The sequence below is a fragment of the Parasteatoda tepidariorum genome, chromosome X2 (assembly GCF_043381705.1).
Source record: "Parasteatoda tepidariorum isolate YZ-2023 chromosome X2, CAS_Ptep_4.0, whole genome shotgun sequence".
NCBI classification, from domain to species: domain Eukaryota; kingdom Metazoa; phylum Arthropoda; class Arachnida; order Araneae; family Theridiidae; genus Parasteatoda; species Parasteatoda tepidariorum.
The window spans coordinates 41225941-41249328 of record NC_092215.1 but is presented as its reverse complement, the minus strand read 5'-3'; the positions used below and the strand labels follow the sequence as shown (position 1 = coordinate 41249328).

General features: G+C 27.4%; 1 protein-coding gene across 2 annotated transcripts in view; it reads left to right on the top strand.

The window, feature by feature from the left end:
• The window catches only part of LOC107440224 (uncharacterized), a 35364-nt gene extending 12529 nt beyond the window's left edge, over positions 1-22835 (top strand). The window contains exons 1-3 of one of the 2 annotated variants that reach the window (XM_016053083.4): positions 41-176; positions 10726-11493; positions 22567-22835. In XM_016053083.4, the coding sequence (XP_015908569.1) occupies positions 10761-11493; positions 22567-22784 (951 nt within the window). In that variant the 5' untranslated portion in view covers positions 41-176; positions 10726-10760 and the 3' untranslated portion in view covers positions 22785-22835. Of the gene's footprint in view, positions 1-40; positions 177-10725; positions 11494-22566 lie in introns of those variants that run through there. The other variant, XM_016053082.3, reaches the window with a different exon arrangement.
• The last annotated feature ends 553 nt before the right edge of the window (positions 22836-23388 follow it).

Genomic DNA, 23388 nt, shown 5'->3' with positions numbered 1-23388 from the left:
TCTATTACAGAGATTATTAGACCACTGTTTAAATACGGTAGAATATTTTATTACTTAGCATGTTTTTCGCCTTTTTCTTTCTTCAAGAACAACTCCTTTTCAACGCGATTAGTAATGTTATCTACACCTGAGTATTTTTCTATTATTCTGTCATTTTCATCATGTTACAAAAACAGGTATGTGAATATTATTCAGAATTTAGTTGCGTGTTGGCGACATTTTGAATATGAGGATGAAGATATCAACTGTTTAAATTGTAAGCGTGATATGTAACAAAAACAATTTTTAATAAGTCAAAAAAGTTCAAGTGAAAAACATATTTGGTGTCTGAATAAGTTTTATGAATAGCTTGTATGATTTATAAGAACACTATTTATAACATCTAAGAACGGAAATAAATCAAAATCATATACAAAATAATTGTTTTTAGTGATTTCTAACAAAATATTCTTTATAGTGCCCAAGGTTTTAATTACAAAAAATTTTTTTGGCCTGAATTTTTAAAACAATTGTGCATTTGTTTTAAAAAATTTTCACGTCATAAAAGAAGACCAAAGACCATTTGTAACATAGAGCATATGCATAATTTTGTATGTGGCTTCTAACAAAAAGCAATCTTTAAAATGAAGCATTTTTTTACTGACGTTATTGTATTCATTACTGCTAATTAATTACTCTCCTATTTTTTTTATTTATTGATTCATTTTTTTATATAAAGCTTGAGAAATAATAGAACTACAATATTTACACAGCTTTTGTCTTTTAAACTAATCCTATTTTTTCTGCATCGAGCAATCAGTTGAAAAAAATATTTAGCACTCTGTCTATAAAATAGATCAAATATTTGATCACCATACACATGTACCTAGCACCATATTTCCATGTATCATATTACGTATGTACCATCAATGTACCATATTTCCATAGTACGCAAAATCGTGATGATGTTTGGTTGAATAATTGAGCCAAGTGCACCAGATATATGAAAATATTATTGAATGTATTTGGAATAACATTGGATCCGAATTTTTAGAAAAACTATTAACCAATAAAATGCTGCAAATTTATGACCTGGTAGTTACCTCCAAAGAAGGTTATTTTGATTAAAGAAAGATTTAGAAAATAAAATTCTGTAATGTTTACTAAATTAAGTAAGGAACTACCTTTCTTTTCTTGAATGAAAGATTATATGCATTCGAGATTTTATTAATTAGAGCATTTCTTAGAAAATTTAAAAAAAACAATAAATGTACTAATGAGAGGTCAGTAATTTATTTTGAACATGTGTTTCATAAAAGACAATTCTCTCCCTTAAGATATTTAATCCAAAAGTTAAATTAGAAAACATCTTAGGATTATAAATCAAATAAATAAACTGCATGTGTGACTTTCTAATTAAAATTTATTCTATAACTCCAAGAAAACAAAGTTGAATTAGAAAAAAAATCAAGTTTTCAAATCTGATAAATAAAAAAAACAGCTTACAGAAATTTGAGCTATTGCCCTTATCGTGTATTTTAGTTAATTCAAGCATTAATTTTGATTTAATTTCTGTTTAAGATTTGAATCTTTTCATTTCGGCGAAAAACCTGTATATGAATAGTATACGTGTAAGTATACTATTCATATACAGGTTACGTGTGAAAACATAGTATACGTGTTTTTAACAAAATTTGATTTTTCACCAGTTAAAATAATTTAAAGGCATTCATGATAAAAAAAACATATTTGCCGCTTTTTCAAAAAAGTATAAAACATTTTAAAAACAAAATTTTACTTTAACTTAAAACAGATCTATTCATAAAGCAATCGAAAACCTTGAAGATATCATAACTATTCTTGGTATCTTTTTTCATAAAATAATAGTACTAAAAAATAACTTTTTAAACTAACATTCTAACGCTAAAGTTCTCTTTTGAAATAACCTTATAAAAACTTTATACTTTTTAAAAATATTTCTGATAGAAGTCTTTTAGAGAATCCAAACAAATCTTATCTTACATCAAATGTTGATTTATTACAAGAATTACAAAATTATCCTTACAATTTTTTTAATAATAGTTGAGTTTTCAGGGTTTCCATTATTTTAAAAGTATCTTAAGTACACTGTCAGAATATTCATCCTTAAATTTTGGTAAAACAAGCGGCAGCAGTCTGTCCATTCAATTAACCATAACGTTTACGTGCAGGAACATTTCCTTACGTTTACGGATTTAAAACCGTTTACAACTGGTATGGTAAAAAAACATGAGTACAAAACTCTAAGGTCTTGTAGCCATTTACAACATGAGCTAAAAACTGTAGAAGCAAATTTAACTGGATATTGGAGTTAAGTAATGAAAAACTTTTCATTAGGGGGAGGTAGGTAGTGGTTATCTAATGGTGCCACCTAACGTGAGAGAATTGAAATACCAGATTTTTTTTGTGTTAAGCTATTTTATGTTGCTGCCATCTATGTGTGAGTAAGTGTTTCGTTCTTCAATAGTCAAGGGTCACCAATTGAGGAGTGCAGGGAACTGAAAGCTCTTCATATGTTGATGGAATGGAGGAAATATTGTAATGTCAACGCTGGAATTCGAACCTTCCTTCAGTTGATCATGAGATTGATAGTTAGCTCGGCTGAAGTACATATCCAGCTGCAAGGATCCAAATGGCTTCATAAGGTGTTTGCCACTACAAAATTATTGGGCATCTGATGACAGAAAGTTAAAATGAATCTTTGTCATATGACTTAGCTTCTAGCTTTCAAAGAACGTGCTCTCAATTCTCATAGGCTGAGGGCCTAATTGGCGCGGATAATATGTTGGTTGTTGAACCATGTAAGGTGAAAACAGTCAATAACCGATTCTTTCCACAGTTAACAGCTTGAATACCATTTTTCAAGGTTATTTGACTGTTTTGGTCGAATGTGGTAAAACAACAATTAAATAATTTATTATATAACCATTTTTTCAAAGAAAGTTTTAACAGTGTAAAAGTAAAGATTTCATTGCTGACAATATAGCAAGATTTAAATAATAGTGCGACTAATTATTACGAAGCAAAGTTTTGGCATACCTTAATCAGGATATTAATTCTTATAAAAAAATTGATCGAAAGCAATATATTCATATCCAAAACTTTAGGGGATAGTGAACCTTAAAAACGAACTATTTTTATTTTTCATACTAGAAATCTTATTTATTGTATGTCAGCTTAATCTATACAAGGTAAGTTGTGTGCATAATTTGAAAAAAATATGAAGACATTAATCAAAAAATAATTGATTGTTTTTTTTAGAAAAAAGAAACCATTAAAATAACCCAATAAATCTTGAAAGTTTTGCCAGCGCTGCAGAAACAAACATAATATTTCCGTATTGGAAAAACTGTCAGCAAGTTTTAACCAATCACTGTTCCAGTAATCTAACTAAGCCTTATCTATTCTCAAAATGTACTATTTCAATATAACATGCCATCAATTATTATTAATTGATAGCCTGTTATAAAGATACAAATACTTTATAACTATAAATAAAAAAGTAGGACTAAGTTTATCGTCTGGGTCAGGCTAAAATTAACATTTACTACACGTACAAGTACAATTTACCTCATAAAAAATAGCCAAGCTTATAGGAAGTGATTGAAATTGTTGGATAAAAAAGACTACACCAAATAAAACAAACTTTTATGCAGTTGTAGTCAATAATATGTCATAACATGTCTGAAACTAGGGTTTTTACAATACGTAGAAACGTTAAAATGGTTGAATGATTAGGTAGTAAAAAGACGAAGGACATAAATCTTTTTAGAACTACTGACAATGCACTAAAGGATGTTACCAAATTTTCAGTTTCTAAGATTTTTTGGTTTCTTTTTCTGCTTTTAATTGAATTTTCTCGGAATAAGGATTTATTCTTCGAATCACGACAATAGCTAAGGAATATTCGTTAACATATTTTAATGAGCGATGGTGTATAAAAACGAAAAGATGCGTATAAAACCATTTAATTAATGTTCTGAATTTTGTGTCGTACTTTTGGTCGTAGCTGCGAATTCACTTTCGAATACTCCTACGTGCCGGATAGAAATGAAGATCGGTAAAAATTTATTTAATTTTTAATTTTGAAAAAAAATTAAGTTTTGAGTTACGGTAATAGTTAAGAATATTTGTTAACACGTGAGATATTTTAATATGTTGTGAATTTTTCTCTAAACAAGAATTCATACTTTAAGTTACGTCAATAGCTGAAGAATATTCGTCAACATACGATGTATTTTAATGAGCTGTGATGTATATTGACGAAAAGATGCGTGTAAGACAACTCAATTATTTTTCTGAATTGTGTTTCATATATTTGTTAGTAGCTGCTATTTATTTTTGAATACTCCTACGTGCCGGACATAAATGAAGATTGGTAAAAATTTATTTTGACATTCAGTTTTGAAAAAAAAACTTGACTAAAAAATATTTAAGTTTTGAGTTACGGTAATAGTTAAGAGTATTTGTTAACATATGAGATATTTTAATATGTTGTGAATTTTTCTCTAAACAAGAATTCATACTGTAAGTAACGTCAATAGCTGAAGAATATTCGTCAGCATACGATATATTTTAATGAGCTGTGATGTATATTGACGAAAAGATGCTTGTAAGACAACTAAATTTTTTTTCTGAATATATGTTTGTTAGTAGCTTATAGCTTATAGTTTGTTAGTTGCTTAGTAGCTTTCTGAATATATGTTTGTTAGTTTTCATATGTTTGTTAGTAGCTGCTATTCATTTTTGAATACTCCTGCGTGCCAGATCGAAATAACGCTTTTATAAAATTTGTTTAACGTTTAGTATTCAAAACAAAACATGTCATAAAAGTATTTAAGTTTTCAGTTATGATGATAACTAATAGCATTTGTTAACATGTGAGATATTAATGTATGTAATGTATAATTAATGTAATGTACAGTATAAAAAATATGTTTAATAAAAATTCTGCATCAAATTGTTAAGGAAGAAAGACCACATAATAATTCTTTAATTAATGAAAATAAAGTCGTATTTTTAAAATTCGGTTTCTTACGATCAATTCGACCGATTTCGCTCAAATTTTGTATTCTACCTTTTAAAATTATCTTCTTTAAAACAATGTAAAAAACTGTATACCTTACCATTTAAAAGTCTTTCGACTACTATTAAATAAAATAATAAAAAATAGTAAATATTTACTATAAGTTACATTTTGCATGAAATATCTCTGCATAAGCGAATTTTATAATTGTGTGTAAATTTTTTTCAATTCGCGTCAAAGTTTTCCTGGTCGCAAAAGTAAAATTGAACATTAAGGGGTTCAAACTTTGGATCCTTTCTCCTGATCAAACTATTTGATCTCCTATATTTTTTGTATAGGATTTTGTATAGGATGAATTCAGTCCTGATTTTGTAACTTAAAATATCGGTTGCACCGATTAATCAGCATATTTGATGGCATCCCCTTGAATCTTGAAGATTGAGACCTAGAACGTGTAGATCCTATCCTTAGATTAAAAGTTACTCCGGGTGGTTCATCTTTTATTTTGCGCATTGTGCAATATGGTAAAGCTTTTTTCTTTTTCTCTCTTGATCCCTGAACCATTATTGAATAAAATCATAAAAAATTATCTATATTTACTAAATGTTATTTCTCCATGGTTTATTTTTGAATAAACGAATTTTATAATTTATAGCAAACATTTTTTTTAATTTAATGAAAAATTTCTCGAGCTATAGCAAAATACCCCAAAAGTACATTACGGGGTTCAAACTTTGGAGCTCTTTCCTGACCAAACTATTGGGTCCATATTTCCTAGATTGCGACTACTCTTTATATCTTGATGGTCAAAATTCCTTTCGAAAAAATGGCATGCTTAAACGTTTTTGTACAAGTACAAAACAAATGAAAATACAAAGAAAATACGTACGTTGAAATATCGCCTACTCTAATTAATTAGCAAAATTTGAAGTCACACCCTTGCACCATTTAAATTTAGCCCTAGGGTCATTCCAATCATTATATCAAACGATTTTTTTTTATTTTGCTTACTGAACAGCAAATACGTGATTTTTGTTTTTAAGTGAAACTCCAAAACATTTTTTATCAAAAATCACAATTTAAAATTTATGACATTAAAATAATTTATTGGCAGAAAATATGTTAAAAATTCGCTTTTAACATGTTTTCCTAAGTAGTTTGTCATTTCTTTATGTTTTGAAAGTTTTTTTTCCATAAAAAAAGCTTTTATGCATTACAAGAAATTTTTGTTTTTTACACATATTGTGACAAGCGCGATAATTGGAATGTTAGAACAACACAATTACTTAACAAAATCTCACCTCTAAATATTCTTATCGTTGACACTTTGATTACACATTCGAAAATTTATGTTCGTTTCAACTATTTGTAATTGTTATTTTCGTACTGATTTCCGGAAGAGATTTTTTTTTATATAGTACTCTTTACGATTGAAATATACTGCTCGTAACTCTATAAGAGTGACTTATAGCCTTTGCTTTTCATCTTTAGAAATGCTATTGTTTGTCTATCTTAGGCCAATGAACTTAAAAAAAGAGAACACAAAACTTAGTGGACTTAAGTCAGTAGATACAAAGAAAAGATCGTATTACTGTCTTTAGAAATCTTTTCAAACAGATTTTGCTCTCTTTATTTTCTTATATTCAAAAAGTTTCAAGCTTTGTGAAAGCGTCGAATATAATAAGCAGTGAAAAGGTCACTTTTGGATTTTTTTTTCCTTAGTCATGATTCTTTTTTCTGAACTAACTTGACATTTTGGCATCATTTGATCTTGAAATTATTTATATTATATAAGATAAGTAAATTTTAACATTCAGAGGGCATAAAATCCGCATTTCCTATTAGCGATTTAATTTAAATTTTTATAGGGAGAAAAAATTCTGGTAAAATTACCTCACTATATGGTAATGCCATTTCTGTAAAAAAAGAACTTAAATCCTGTTAATAAAACTGAAATATACGGTTTTTAAATAATTTATTTGGTAATTTTTTTATGCGGTTTATCGAAAATTTTGGTTTTTAAAAATTCTAGCGCTTATTGCTTCACATTTTGCGAAAAATACATAACTGAAAAGTAAATTGAACCGAATGAATGGTTTTAATATCAATTTATTTTTCTCTCAAAAAATGGTAAATGCGGTGAAATCTGGTAATTTTATCATGATACCATAGAGCATGACATATGTCATGCTCTATGGTATCATGATAAAATTACCAGATTTCACCGCATTTACCATTTTTTGAGAGAAAAATAAATTGATTGCAGATTTGAAATCAGCTACGTTAAAATATAGAAGATCCGTTAAAAACTCCCATGCAAAAAAAAACAAAAGAAAATAATTGTTCGCTAGTGTAATTGATTTCAAATGTTTCAAAAACTGGTAAAAAATGATAACAATTTCGCTCATCACGTTTTTTTTTAAATCAAAATAATTTTGTGTCGACTTTTAAAAAATCATAATAATAAAATTACTAAATTAAAATACGTGTTAAAATCCGTGATGGTACTTTTTTTAAACTTTTTAAAAAAGATTTATGCATTCCAATCAATTTAAAATCTTTCAAAAAAGTCATATACAATACCAATACTTAAGATTAAATCAACAAACCTTTTACAAAACTCCTCGAATTATCATACTATGCAAAATAAATAAAAGTTCTATAATACCATACAACAAAAAACTCATCTTAACTTTCTTCAAACAATAAGCTTTTTTCCAGTACTTAATGATCTATAAAACTTTATATCTATCTTATAATAAAGCGAAATAGGGTTAGAATACATTGCTATAGTTCAAAGGCGGTATAAATAGCCAAACACGGCTATAAAAGTCATATAACTGTATGACTGTCTTGCACAATTTTTGCATCCAGATCAATCATTTGAAAGGCATAGGTCTAAGTAATAAAAACATATTTTATGATACTCTATTCTTTTTTTAGTTGATTTTATTTTGCATGTGACCTCTTAAAGGGAGTTTGCTTTGTTGCTTAACAATGGAATTCGGAAAAAACCACAATTTTTCATGTTTATCAAGGGATTTTTGTATTTTGATAAAAATATTAGGAAAATGAAAGAATGGATGATTTAGATATTTTCTTAGACACTGAAACTAAAATCAAGGAAGGATTTATATATTTTCTTAAACATTGTAATGATTAAAAAATTAAAAAATGGAAGTTACTTCTTTTACCAATAATATAACAGAAAAAAAAATTAAGTAATTCCTTTCCTTATTATGGGTTATTGATTTAGTTATGTTCAGTTCAGTTTAAAAATAAGGTTGAATTTTTATGCATCATGAGTTTTGGGGTTTTTAATTGTAGCAGAAAATGTTTTTAATCATTAAAATAATAGGAAATTGACGATAAAATACAAATAAGTAGCACTTACTTGAATTGTGTTTTAAATTTTCTTACATATTAACTTTATTACATGATCATTACTTACTTATCAATGATATTAAACGGGAAATAAAAGTGCAAAATGTGACTAAATAGGATAATTTTTTCATTGGAACAAGTGTTTTGAAAAAAAATGATCACTATATGAGGTTCTACTAGAAAAAGGGTTACAAATTATTCAAAACGAATGCAAAGCGTAAAAAAACCATTTGTATTATTCTGGCAAAATCAACATTTTTAGAATGAAAATGTTTTAATAATGTTTATTGAATTTTGTAAAAAAAATAATAAAGCATTATTTTTAAAAAACAGTTAAAAATTTTTTAGAGATTGTTACAAATCAAAAACTACTGTAAAAAATAAATAAAAATATAAAACCGTCATTAAATTAATAACTTTAAGTTTGTAGAATAAAAAATTTCAAAAGAATGATTAACATTAATTATAGAGATTAAACAATATTAGACGAATAACCATTTATGCATCCACGTACGAATATTCTTAAGTTACTGAGGATGAGCAATAGTGGAGAATCTGGTCGCAGACTTGCGCACTTACTTCAGAACATACTTAATATTACGCACGTTCCAGTATGTATTGTAGCGTACACGAACGTTCGAGATGCTTTATTAAAGTACGAAATCTCTATTTTCAGCACTTTTTAGCATCATCTCGTATATTCACGGAGGTATATTTTAAAATCGTTCATGATCGAATTTCTTAAAGCAACGCGTACTCAATTTTATAAGAGCGTACGTGAACTTGCAGGATAGTACGTGTATGTTCTAAAGCTATTTATCGCTAAATCTCTATTACTCTTGTATAGAAATGGAATGATAAACGTTTTAACTTCAAGATTCTCAACTTTTCAAATTGACACAATTTTTTTCATGTTTTCAGGTTAATAATTTATAGTATATAAAGGTTTTAAACACTAAAATTTATAAGTGTCAAGCAAAATACTCGAGCAGCATAAATAAAACACTTACTTCATTAGTAATTAAATACTTTTGTTACATTATTTGTTATTTATATTTGAGTACACTTTTTTTGTTATTTTACTTCATTCAGTATCACCCTGAATAATTTTTGATCTAATGATCGGATTTTCACGTTCTAGGACTCAATCCTAATGACTCAAGGGGGTGACCTTAAATATGATAATTAATCAGTGAGGACGATATTTAAAGTTATAAAGTCAGGAGAAAAACGCACTTTCTCTAAAAAAAAAAACATTTTTTTCGACGGATTCGGGTTTTTGACTTCGAAAATATAAGGAGTATCAGCAATCTGGAAAACATGGTCCCGATGGTTTGGTCAGAAGAAAGCTTTAAAGTTTGTACCCCGTAACTTTATTTTACTTTCTGGGTATTTTGCTATATCTCAAGAAATGTTTAAAGGAATTCAAAAGTTTTTGCGTACAATTACAAAATTCATTTATACAAAGAAAATTCCATGCAAAAAAATATTTAGTATTTTTTATTATTTTATTCAATAATGGACGTCAAAATTTTGAATTGAATGGTATACAATTTTTGCATTATTTAAAAGAATGTAAATTTACATTGCAAAATACAAAATTTGATCGAAACCGGATGAATAATTCCTGAGAAATTGAATTTCAAATAAGTCAGATACTCAAAATTAATATTCTCAGGAACTATTCGAGCAATTTTGCTCAAGCTTCGTATTTTGCCATGCAAAATTTCCTTCTTTTAAATTATGCAAAAAATTCTATGCCCAAAATTTCAACTGTTATTAAATGAAATAACATAATTACATAATATAATAAATATTTACTAAAAACTAGTTTTGCATGGAATTATCTTTGGAAAACAGAATTTCAGAATTGTGTGCAAAATTTTTACAATTCGCTTTGAAAATTTTCGAAATTTTCGAATACAAAAAAAAATAAAATTAAGATTAAGGGGTCCAAACTTTGGAGCGCTCTCCTGACCAAACCATTGGGACCATATTTCTCAGATTGCGGTTACCCCCCTATTTTTTTGGAGTCAGAAATCTGAATCCGTTTAAAAAAGGTATGTTTACTCAGAGAAAGTACGTTTTTGTGTCTGATTTTATAACTTAAAATATCGTCTGTACTTGTGATTTAGCATATTTGAGTTCACAGCATCGAGCCATTGAGATTGATTCCTAGAACATAATAATCCGATTATTAGATCAAAGGTTATTTAAAATATTTCATTTTCCATTGCTCATGTAGTTTCTATAAAGTATTTTAGATACATTCTAAAATAATTTCATTTTTATTTTAGATATCACGTTAAATGTCTTAACGCATGAACTCAACATGGATTGGATCTCACATTTAGCAACAGGTATAGCCATATTCCGCCTGGTGCTGATATGTTGCGGTATGTGGATACAGCTACGTGCCATCTCCAAACGAAACATTGTCCAAGATTGCCAAAAGCGGTGCTTTGCCCTTGCGGGTATAACATATCTTCTTGGTCTACTACCACAATCTTTAATCCTTCTCCTTGTTAGTTCTGATTTAGTCAGTTCTGTATTGGACAGTGGGTATTTATGTATGGCCCAAAAATTTGTTTGTATGATAGCAGTTGCTCTCCATAACTTAATTTTTATAAATTGGATATTAGAATACATATACTCACTAAGAATAAAGAGCAACAATTACATTTTATCCTTCATCAAACATAAAGCCTTTGTTTATTTTTCTGCATCATATGTTACGATTCTCATTTTGTGCCGGAGCTACTTCATGCATGATGGTGATAGTAAAACATTTTATACTGATCTTGCGACTAAAAGTGGTAACTCTTCATTCAGTTATTGGATTTCATCACCCGCTGAAAGGCCTTCTCAAGTGGTTAGACTACAACTGTTGTTGTGTGAAAGTTCCTTAGAAGAAAATGAAATACTTAGCTATCTGTGTGTGTCTTATACATTTTTGTTATTGCCCTTGTTTTTGCTGGGTGTAATTTATAAATGGAAATATGGTAAGGGTAAAGAGGACGTTTCTGAGAACACTTCAGAAGAAATTTTGGATAAGGCAAATGAAGGTAAATGCTTTGTTTATTTATTATTTGTTAGAATTCGATTTAAAATAGTACTAAGGCAACTAAAAATTTGGTGCCAAATTTAAATAATTGTATAAAATGCTTTTCAAAATCATTATTAAGAATTTTTTGATGATGTTAGGGGGACAGGAACGTAATGTCGTTTCGGTGTATTAAATATTCGTTAGTCTTAAAAACCAATTCATTCTTTTGATACCATTTCGATTCATTTTGGATCCGGCATTGAAAGGTTGTTGTTAACGAGGGTGAATACATTATTGATTAAAAATAAAATCTTGATAACAAATTCGTTATTCTCAAGAATCAATTCATTTTTTTCGATCCATTTCGATTCGTTTTCGATCTGACATTGAAAGGTTGTTGCTAACGAGGGTGAATACATTATTGATTAAAAATAAAATCTTGATTACAAATTCGTTATTCTCACGAATCAATTCATTTTTTTCGATCCATTTCGATTCATTTTCGATCCGGTATTGGAAAGTTGTTGCTGACGAGGGTGAATACATTTTTGTTAAAAAATAAAATCTTGATAGCAAATTCGTTATTCTCAGGAATCAATTCATTTTTTTTCAATCCATTTCGATTCGTTTTCGATCCGGCATTAAAAGGTTGTTGCTAACGAGGGTGAATACATTATTGATTAAGAATAGAATCTTGATAACAAATTCGTTAGTCTTAATAATCAATTCATTTTTTTTTCGATCCATTTCGATTCATTTTCGATCCGGTATTGGAAAGTTGTTACTAACGAGGGTGAATACATTCTTGTTAAAAAATAGAATCTTGATAGCAAATTCGTAATTCTCAGGAATCAATTCATTTTTTTCAATCCATTTCGATTCGTTTTCGATCCGGCATTGAAAGGTTGTTGCTAACGAGGGTGAATACATTATTGATTAAAAATAGATTCTTGATAAAAAATTGGTTAGTCTTAATAATCAATTCATTTTTTTCCTCGATTCATTTCGATTCATTTTCTATCCGACATTGAAAGGTTGTTGCTAGCGACGCTTTTGATTAAAAATAAAATCTTGTTAACAAATATCATATTCAACCGAAACGACATTATTTTCGGGTCCTCCTAATAATTTAAGCACAAAGAATTAGATGTAATACTTCATTAAGCTTTTCAAGGAATATATTGATGACCTGCTTTCGGTTGATGGGGAGTAAATAAGGTCAAATAAATGAGCGGTTAATTTTTGATCATAGGACTATTTTTTGTACTAACTTCTATTTGGGAGCAGTATCAACAAGTAATGTTCAATTAGAAAAGTGTTTATATTTAATTTAGTACTGTAGCAGACATTATAATCGGATCTGTTATAATAGTTAAATTCAGTTGATTTTGTCTAAATAGCTGTCTATCTTGTTGGTTAAAGGAAGTTGCTGGGTAAATTTTAAGAAGAGTGTTTTCGTTTTTCTATCACGCTCTACTTATGAGTAATAAAACTGAATAAAGTGTAAAACGAAATTTAAAAAAGAATAATTGTTATATTTAGTTGAATTTGACTAAACAGTTGTCTAGTCTTGTTGGATAGAGGAAGCTACAGTAAAATTTTCGGTTAAAGATTTAAAAATAAAATAAGGTTAAATGTATGATAGTTTCTATTATTGGACTATTTTTCTTTGTACTATTTTCTATCTGGGAGAAGTTTCAACAAATGATGTTTTAGGGAAGTGCTTATGCTTAATTTAGTATATAGTAAAATTTAAATTCATATGAATTATAATTGTTAAGTTAGGTAGAATTTGATTGAATAGCTGTCTTATCTTGTTGGATAAAAAAAGCTGAAGGTAAAAATTTAAAAAACAGTGTTTTCTTTTTTCTATTATGCTCTATTAATGAGTAATATCATGGAATCATCAGAAGAACAGTTGAAACTAAATTTAACAGTAAATAATTCTTAAATTTAGTTGCATTTAGCAGAGCAGCTGTCTAGTCTTTTTGGAAAAAAGAAGCTACAGTAAAATTTAAAAGCAACGTTTCGGTGTGTGTTTTTTTTTATATCAAGTTCAACAATAGTATAAGTAATAAAACTGAATGAAAGAAACAGTTCTTCATTAATAATTGTGACATTTAGTTGAATTTGATTGAAAGCTATCTTGTCTTATTGGATTTAGGAATATGTGGGATAAAATTTTAAGGCAAATTTTCAATGCGTTCTTTTTTTAACACGCTCTATTAATAAGTAAGAACATTTAATAAAATAAATATCAAAACAGTTGTTCATGAATAAATGTTAAACTTGATTAAATTTGGCAGAATCAGTGTATTCTTTTTTTTCATCAAACTCTATTCACAAGGAAGAAAGTTGAGTATAATAATTCACAAAGCAGTTGTTCATATTTAAATGTTAATATTTCATTATATTTGGCTGAATCAGTGTATTATTTTTCTTTTTTTTTACTTCAAGCTCCATTAATGAGTAATAAATGATATATAATAAATAACTAAGCAGTTGTTCATGACTAATAGTTAAATTTGTTTGAGTTTGACTGAATCAGTGCATTATTTTTCCCATAAAGCTCTATTAAGTAACAATATTGGAATAATAATTAGCGAAGCAGTTGTTTCAGAATAATTGTTAAATTTGTTTCAATTTGCCTGAATGAGGGCATTCTTTTTTTTTACCAGGCTCTATTGATGAATAATAAAATTGAATATAATAAATAGCAGTTCGTAAAAACAAATTTTTAAATTTTATTGAATTTGTATGAATCAGTGCATTCTTTTTGATACCAAGTTCGACTTATAAGACCAGTTTAATGGACATTGAATGGATATTAAAAGAAGAGCAAAACAGTTAAATGGACAAACATTATCCTTGGGCACCCAAGCATATATGAGATACTATTTGTAGACCGTGAGAAAATTCTTAGATGTGATAAATTAAACAATCCTTTCACGTTTCAATGAGTAATTAGTAAGGAGGTAAAAATATAAATAGTAATTGATTCTTCACCTTGAAAAAAAAATTACTTCTCAACAGTGAGAAAAGGAAAACCAGATTTTAAATCTTGGAATATCGCCAAAAAGTCGCCGCAGGTTATGTCGAAAATGAAAATTCAAATTGAAAACAAATGAAATGAAAGTTAAGTGACTCTCAAATACCTGTTGAATAGTTTGTCGTAATTTCTTGTTCGTATTCTTGAATGAAAATTGCGTGAATACTTTGAGATGAGTTAAGAGTAAAATTAATTGGCAGTAAAACAATCGAAAGTAAATTCAGATCGCTGGGTGTAATACTAGATAATTATAGAGTTTTATTTTTCTTAAGAGTATGGGTGTAACACTGATGTTTTTATTATTATTATCAATCATAATTACTTATTTCATAAAAAATTCTCTTATCTTTAACTAACCATCTAAAATGCTAAAAGTGGGTTTTTTAAACGACTTTTGAACATGATAAATTATATCTATCTTTTTATTTTGATTAACATTATTTTCAAAAGTGCAATTATAATGCATATTTATTTTAATAACTTGGGGCAATATAATGATGGCGCCACATTATCAAATTTTCCAGTGGAACGTTTTATGTGAAAACGACTCAATTTCAATGCTGGCAATAAGATGATTCTGAGATTTTTTATTATCTATTGGATATTCGGAAAATTTCTAAAGGAATCATCACCTTTGGAAAAGTAATTACGGCAAATTGTGTAGAGCTACTATTTTCAACGTTTTCCATTTAACTCCTTTTGGATTCTTTAGTCAAACCTTTTAAAATGTAGTTACTTACCTTCGCTCCGTTGAGTGCTTAAACATCTAAAATCTAATCTATTAACAATTGTTATAGTTCGATATTTTTAAACATTTAAATGTGTGTCGTTATTCAGTAACAATAAAAACAAAAGCAACTTGAGCAATGACCACTAGCCGGTCCGAGTCTTATCAATAGCTCTTTCAGTATTCTCCACCTTACTTCGTATGGCACTTTATATGACACCTTACTTCGCACACCTTACTCCGTATGACAATTGCTGTTAGGTTGCCTTTTCAATATAGTTCTCCAGTATGCCAAGTTTGGTACCTAAGCACTTTTTTATTTTTTTGCCTAAATCATGTGTATTTTAGAGTTTTAGTGTTTTCTTTCTTTTCTTCTTTCGATTAATATATTGCAAATTTGTATAAATTCATCAGAAGCTAGCATATACTGTAAAAAAAATTCCAACCAAATCAAATTACGGTATTAAGTACCGGCACTTTGAGTGCCGGTACTTAATCCGCTAACAGATTAAAAAATCCTTTTTACCGCACCTTAATTTTTCAACGGTAATTATTTAATTAGAGTGATTTAGTGATTTTATTGTAATTATTACTGTAAAAATTACGGTATATTAAACTTTTTGTTCCGTAACATGTTCCAGTAAAAATGGATTTTATAGTAAAACGTACCGGCACGCTAAGTTCCTGATGTTTTTACCGTAATTTGATAGGAAATTTCTTATAGTAAAGCCCTCTTTGGTTTAATTTTTATTAATAATATTTCAATTAAATATAAAACAATGATGAATTTATACCAGTTTATTTATTGCTAAAGCTTCCACTGCTCTGATTTATTATGAATTAAATAATAATACTATATTATTATAATTATTATAATCTCTATTAATATATTATTGCAATGTATAATTAGCTAATAATATTGTTACAATCTTTACTGCAATTATCGCCTCCGCTAACTCAATATATTGCATCAAAGAAGCTTAGTAATTTAATTTTTATTCGTCATTTTATACTTGTTTTCTAATCTTGTAAAATGTTATTTAGAAATTTATAAATAATTTTTACTTCACATATACAAACACTTAATATTAAATAAACTAAACAATTGGTTTAAATAAAAATCTGAGATCGATATTGTTTGCACATATTTGCATTTGATCGAATTTGATTTGACATATTTGTATTTGATCGACTTAGATTGATTTGATTTGATTTTTATAATCGAAAAGCTTAATGTGAAACAATGATAAGTGACTAATGATCAATAACTGAGGGAAAAAATGAAATTAAGATTAATGGCGAAATTGAAGTTGATAGATTCTTTTCTCTGCGTTTTTATGAATAAAATAACAATGCAAAAATCGTCAAAAGCAATTTTTTTTGTATATCTTCTCAATAAGCTATACTAAATAGGCTTATTTATGTCCATTTTCTTACACCTCGATTGTATGGAAATCTTGTAAAATGCCATTTTGAAATATAAAGAAAGTTTATCGCTCTTATAGAGAAATTTCAAACAAAATTGATATCAACTAAAGAGCCGCTTCAAATAAAAACCAGTAAACGGTATGGAATATTCTTCTTTCCATTCTTCAAATAAAAACCAGTAAACGGTATGGAATATACTTCTCTCTATTCTTCAAATAAAAACCAGTAAACGGTATGGAATATACTTATCTCTATTTGCTTTATTGTACATCGTTAAATAAAATTGATATCAACTAAAACGCCGCTTCAAATAAAAACCAGTAAGCGGTATGGAGTATACTTCTCTCTATTCTTCAAATAAAAACGAGTAAACGGTATGGAATATACTTATCTCTATTTGCTTTATTGTACATAGTTAACAATTGAAAAATTTAATATGAGTCCGTATCTACCTACATCAATTTGATAATTAAGGAAAAAAAAGGAAATGGCAAAGTTACGAAACATTTTACGAAATGTTTTGCTTGTTCTGCTTTGTTACAAATAATATAAAAATATAGGAAATAAATAAATAAACGTCAAAAAAAATTATGTCCTTCTCTTCAATTAGCTAAATATCAAACAGGCTTAATTGTAACAGCGGTTCTAATTATCGATTGTATGGAAATCTTGTAAAATACCATTTTAAAATATAAAGAAAGTTTACCGTACTTATAGAGAAGCTTTAAATAAAATTGCTATTAACTTAAATACCTCTTCAAATAGAAACCGGCAAATGGTATAGACAATATTTATCTTTATTTGCTTTCTAATATTTCTGCAATCGAAAAGTTCAATTTAAAACAATAACTTTTAACCTGCCTACATCAGTTTGGTAACTAAGAAAAAAATATAATAAAAAAGGGATGGCGAAATTAATAATACTAATTGTTATACTTGTCCTGTTTTATAACAAATAAAATAACAATATAAAAATAAATAAAACAATAAGCATCAAAATATAATACGAAGAAAATTCAATAAACACCAGAAACATTTTTTTTTTGTACATTGTCTTTTCTTCTCCTCAATAAGCTAAAGTATCAAATAGGCTTATTTATGACAGTTATTCTTAACACAGATTGTATGGAAATCTTGTAAAATGCCATTTTGATTGAAATACAAAGAAATTTTACCGTACTTATAGAGAAACGTCAAATAAAATTTATGTATATATTTGCTTTACATTGCTTTTACAATCGAAAAGTTTAGTTTGAAATAGTATTTCTATATCTGCTTACATCGATATTTAAGAGGAAAAAATAGAATAAAAAGTGACAGCGAAATAATGTTACTAAATGTTGCACTTGCCTTGCTTTGTTACAAATCAAATAACAATACAAAGAAGAAATAAATCAATAAATAAGTATCAAAGAATAATAATCAAAAAATTAATAAGCAAGAAGCCTTATTTTTTTGTATATTGCCTCCTCCTCAATAATCATAGATTGTATGATAATTTTATAAAATGCCATTTTGAAATAGAAAGAAAGTTTACCTCACATATGCAGAAATTTAAAATAAAGTTTACATAAACTTAAGCGCCGCCTTAAGCAGATACCGGCCAAAGGTATAGAAGGTACTTATCATTATTTGCTTTAATGTACTTATGCAATCGAAAAATTTAACTTGAAACAATAATTCTATACCTGTCTATATCAATTCAATAACTAAGGAAAAAATAGAATAAAAAGTGATGTTAATTAATGTTTATTAAATTAATTAATAATTAATGTTTATTAAATGTTATACTTGCTCTGCTTTTTTGCAAACCGAATAATAATACAAATAAATAAATAAATATTATTATTAGTAATAATAATAACAAAAATCAATAAGCATCTCGAGCATTTTTTTTCTTGTTTATTGCCTCCTCCTCAATAAGCTAAGTATCAAATAGGCTTATTTATGTTATTTTTCCTAAACATTGATTGTATGATGATCTAGTAAAGTGCCATTTTGAAATATAAAGAAAGTTTACCGTACATATACAGAAATTTAAAATAAAATTTACATAAACTAAAGCGCCGCCTCAAGTAGATACCGCCAAAAAGTATAAAAGATACTTATCACTATTTGCTTTAATGTACTTTTGCAATCGAACAATTTAATTTGAATCAATAATTCTATACCTGCCTATATCAATTCAATAATTAAGGAAAGAATGGAATAAAAAGTGATGGCGAAATTAATGTTTATTAAATGTTATACTTGCTTTGCTTTTTTGCAAACCGAATAATAATACAAACAAATAAATAAATATTATTATTAATAATAATAATAACAAAAATCAATAAGCATCTCGAGCATTTTCTTTTCTTGTTTATTGCCTCCTCCTCAATAAGCTAAGTATCAAATAGGCTTATTTATGTTATTTTTTCTAAACATCGATTGTATGATAATCCTGTAAAATGCCATTTTGAAATATAAAGAAAGTTTACCGCACATAGACAGAAACTTCAAATAAAATTGATATAATATAAAGCGCCGCCGCGAATAGAAACCGGCAAACGGTATGACGATTATTTTCTCAATGGTTGTAGAATACTAGGAATGTTATTCAGATTTATATCTTCTTCTTCAGGGGCAGGAAGGCATGACGGAAAATAAAAGCGTGTTAAAAGATGGAACACAGACATCCGGAATATCATTTTATCATATTGTATTGTTAATTTATTTTTATTTTATTTCATTTTTATTCGCCGAAACAAGACACATCAAAGATAAGAAAACAAGTTCTCGTCACTAAATTTCTAGCGTAGTAAGATTATTTCTTAATCGCAATGGGCATTGAAGATGATAATATCATGTTGGCGAGTTAATGTTGGTACAATTTTCTAATCATTCTATGTTGTTACACCAACCGGTTTGTGACCTGTTACCTAAATATGAGCATGTTAATGATGTTCTTAAATATTTTGGCCTTGTGATAGTTGAACTTCCTTAGTTTAAGACTCATAGAGGACATCAATAAGGAATTTTCAAAAATCCGATCTCAAATTTTGCTTAGACATATTTTAGATTTCATTTTTATACAGTTCTAATATTTGCACAGGAAATCGCAAATACATTTAAAGTGAATAAATGCAAAATTTGGCAAGTTTTAGAAAACGTTTCATGATGCAATGGAGCAGATTTTTTTCATATTTGTGGTTTCTTAATTCATACAATATTAAGTTTTTTTAAAAAAAATTTATTCCCTTATCAGTTTATTGATAAGCAACGAATGCATTACTAGTGTAAGTTCCGTTAGACGTTTTCTAATGATTTATACTATTTGTAATTGATTAAATAATTAATAAAGTCTGACTTTTAAAGCATTTATCATTCTATATGCCTCTCTTTCTCTCTTTGAAAAAGTTTTTTTTCTTCATAAAAATACTATGTTCCAAAAAAAAAAAATGCATTGGCAAAACGTATGAAGCTGAATAATTTATCAAACCTGAGGCCGTATTATTAAAGATATAGACAATAGAGTCGTATAATAATAAAAAAAAATTATATCCAATTTAAAATGTCTTCGTTGGGGGATAAATAATACTTTCATGATTTTATTTCACAACAAATGAAAACTTGACTAGCAAATAATTCCAAGTACTTTTCAGTTAATATACTTTGCAGAGCATTAAGCTCCATAACAAAATATTTTGTTGTAGATAAATAAATTTTGATGGAGAAACAAGCTCTTTTCTAGACAGCCTGGTTTTGTTGATTCCTTTAAAATTCAGTTTGAATGACCTTAAAAATGGAGGAGAAAAATTATATTAAGACTATAAACTAAATTTCAAGAGTTTTGAGACACGAAATACTTAGAAGATCTAATTTTAATAATTTATTTTTAAATCTGACAGCATCTGAAGCTTGCCCTTACTTTTATAAATAATACTGCTTGTATAATTAAAGTTTCGCAAAAAATTATATTGTCAATCGATAATGGTAAACTTTATAATTTTGAAACAGCATTTTTGCAATTTCTTATTGTTTTACTCCTTTCCATAAAAAAGTAAATAAGTAAATAAATAATATTACGAGGATCAGGTGAAGCCTAAAAAAATTTTAAAACGCCAATCTTTCGGGAAATGACTTCCAAACTCCTAATATTATCTCCATCCCCCCCTAAACATTCCCACCATATTCCCTAACGTATTAGCATTATTTTTAACAATTTTTCAATGCTCTCATATAAAATAAAAAATTTAAGGTAAAAATACTTCATATTTTTTCTTTTTTTTAATTTAAAAATGGGCTTCTTTAAAGAGCGATTTTTTTTCTTTTTTTTTCAATTTGATGAGGAATTTTTAGATCTGAATTAAGGTCCTAAATCCAAAGTATTTGTTTCTGTGTTAGAAAGTAAAAGTATTGGAAAATAAAAGCAGGTTTCGAATAAAAGTATGCAATTAAGATATTTTTGGGGATACTATAACTATATCTGAAGGAAACTATGCGCCATCATTATTTATTTACTTATTATTATTATTTTATTTATTTACTTATTATTATTATTTTATTTATTTATTATTATTATTATTATTATTTTATTTATTATTATTATTATTATTTATTTATTCATTTATTATTATTATTTATTATTATCATTTATCCTTATATTATTCAATAAATTCTATTTCCCATAAAACAAATCAATCTATAAACAAATATCTTTAAAATAAAATTAGATCTCAACTATAGGGAAAAACGAGCCAAATGTTCCAATTCAATAAACAGAAAAAAAAAGGTTCCTATTTAATTAATGATCTTTAACGTAAACATTTTATTGAAACACTATTCTATTCATAAAAGCTATTCGTTTACTTTCTTTACCATGAATGAATACAAATTTTATAGACCCATAATCCAGCTGAACGGATGGCTGACTTTCGCTGATGTATCAACAAACATTAAATATTCAACTCCTTTCATATAAACGCGGGTCAAGGTTTTTAACCAGTTAAGAAGGCTTTACCAGTAGTTAGTGGTCGGTAATAAAATGAGTATTTTTTCTACTGCTGCCATCTAGTAGAGAAAGTGTTAGTTTCAGCTCTGTTCGTTAAAATAGTTTTATAGTTATTATTTTCGAAGTGTTTTTGTTTACGTTTTATTCTTTGTACTTTTTCTAAATTGTTTAAGCATGAGTACAGAGAAAATTCATAAATTGAAAATGCTATATGATCTGCTATATATTAAAAAACTTTTTTTTTCTAATTTTTTTATTTATTTTATTTTATTTTTTTAAGTTCTTTCAGGGTTTCTCAGAAAAGGAAACTATTATACTGCTGTTGTGAGCGTACAATCGAATTTAATTGAAATTCATCTGGTGTGAATGGCTGTCATAAATTAAAAAAATAAATAAATAAGTAAATTAAAAATTTAAATTTCTCATTTAAAGTAATTTTTATAAATAAACACCGACAAAATAATTACGCTACACGAAAGTTGTTATATTAAATAGATAGCATAGAAAGTCGTTTATAAGTTAGACAAAATAAATTTTTAAGAATAGAGAAACAAAGTGAAAGAAAAAGAAAGAAAAATAGTATAAACGTATTCTTACAGAAACATTATAATGAACATTTGTGATGCTAGACGAATTTTAAGATTTATGTATTTTAACACTACACTACTGCCATCTATATTTCAAGTGAAGTATGAAATGAATCAGAATTCATATTCAACCTTCAAAATTTGTCTGAAGTCAGAAGTTAAGCAAAATTAATTTTATTCTTTTGACAAACGTAGATATCAAATAAAATGAGACCTGTCGTTGTGAGGGCTTCAATTGATAATGTAAATATGTCAAATGAGCTAATTCTACCTCTAAGTTTCTAATTTAGTTTACTTTTTTGTTACAGGAGGGCAGCAGTGCTTATGGTGGGAGCGAGAAGAAAACATCCAGAGATTTCTTTCTACATTCATCACAATATGGTTTCATTTTATTCAGCCTGTTATATTTTGTACACATCGTGAGCATTTTGTTGATTTTGGAGTTCATTTATTGTTGACTATATGCGTATTTATTCCATGGACTTTATCCGAAAATGACTATGATTCATTACGGAGTTGGGTTTAAATATGCTTTTTTATAAGTTTTTATTGAATAAAAATGAGTTTCTTTTATACAGATTTGTATATTGTAATTTTGTGTTGCAATGCTGCAAAACCAGCAATCTCAAAAACATAAAAAGTTTCAGGAAAGGCCAAAATGAGTTGTGAATCGAAACTTTTTGGTTTAAGAAACATTAAAACAGTGTTTTTCAATTTTCACTAAAGCGAACGACATATTTTCGTTGTACACTAATGACGAGATGTCTTGTCGTATGGACATAAAATTTTATTGGGTTGAGGTTAAAATATTCTACACTGAAAGTTAAATATTTTCCGATTTTTGCAGAATGTGCAGATAAAATTTCTCCCTAAATGTTCATCTAGATCATGATTAACTAGTGTTAAGTTAAAAAACATAAAACATATGCCATATGATACCATAAGATAACAATCATTATACAGTTTATATTTCGGACTTAAAAGTTATGTACTTAAAATATTTCAATGCTAAACTCTTATACAAATTTTAGAAATTACTCAACGGCTAACTAATAGTTATGATAAAGATTAAATATCATGATTTAATCATACTTAAAATCTTAAATGAGTATGCATTCAGCATTTAATAT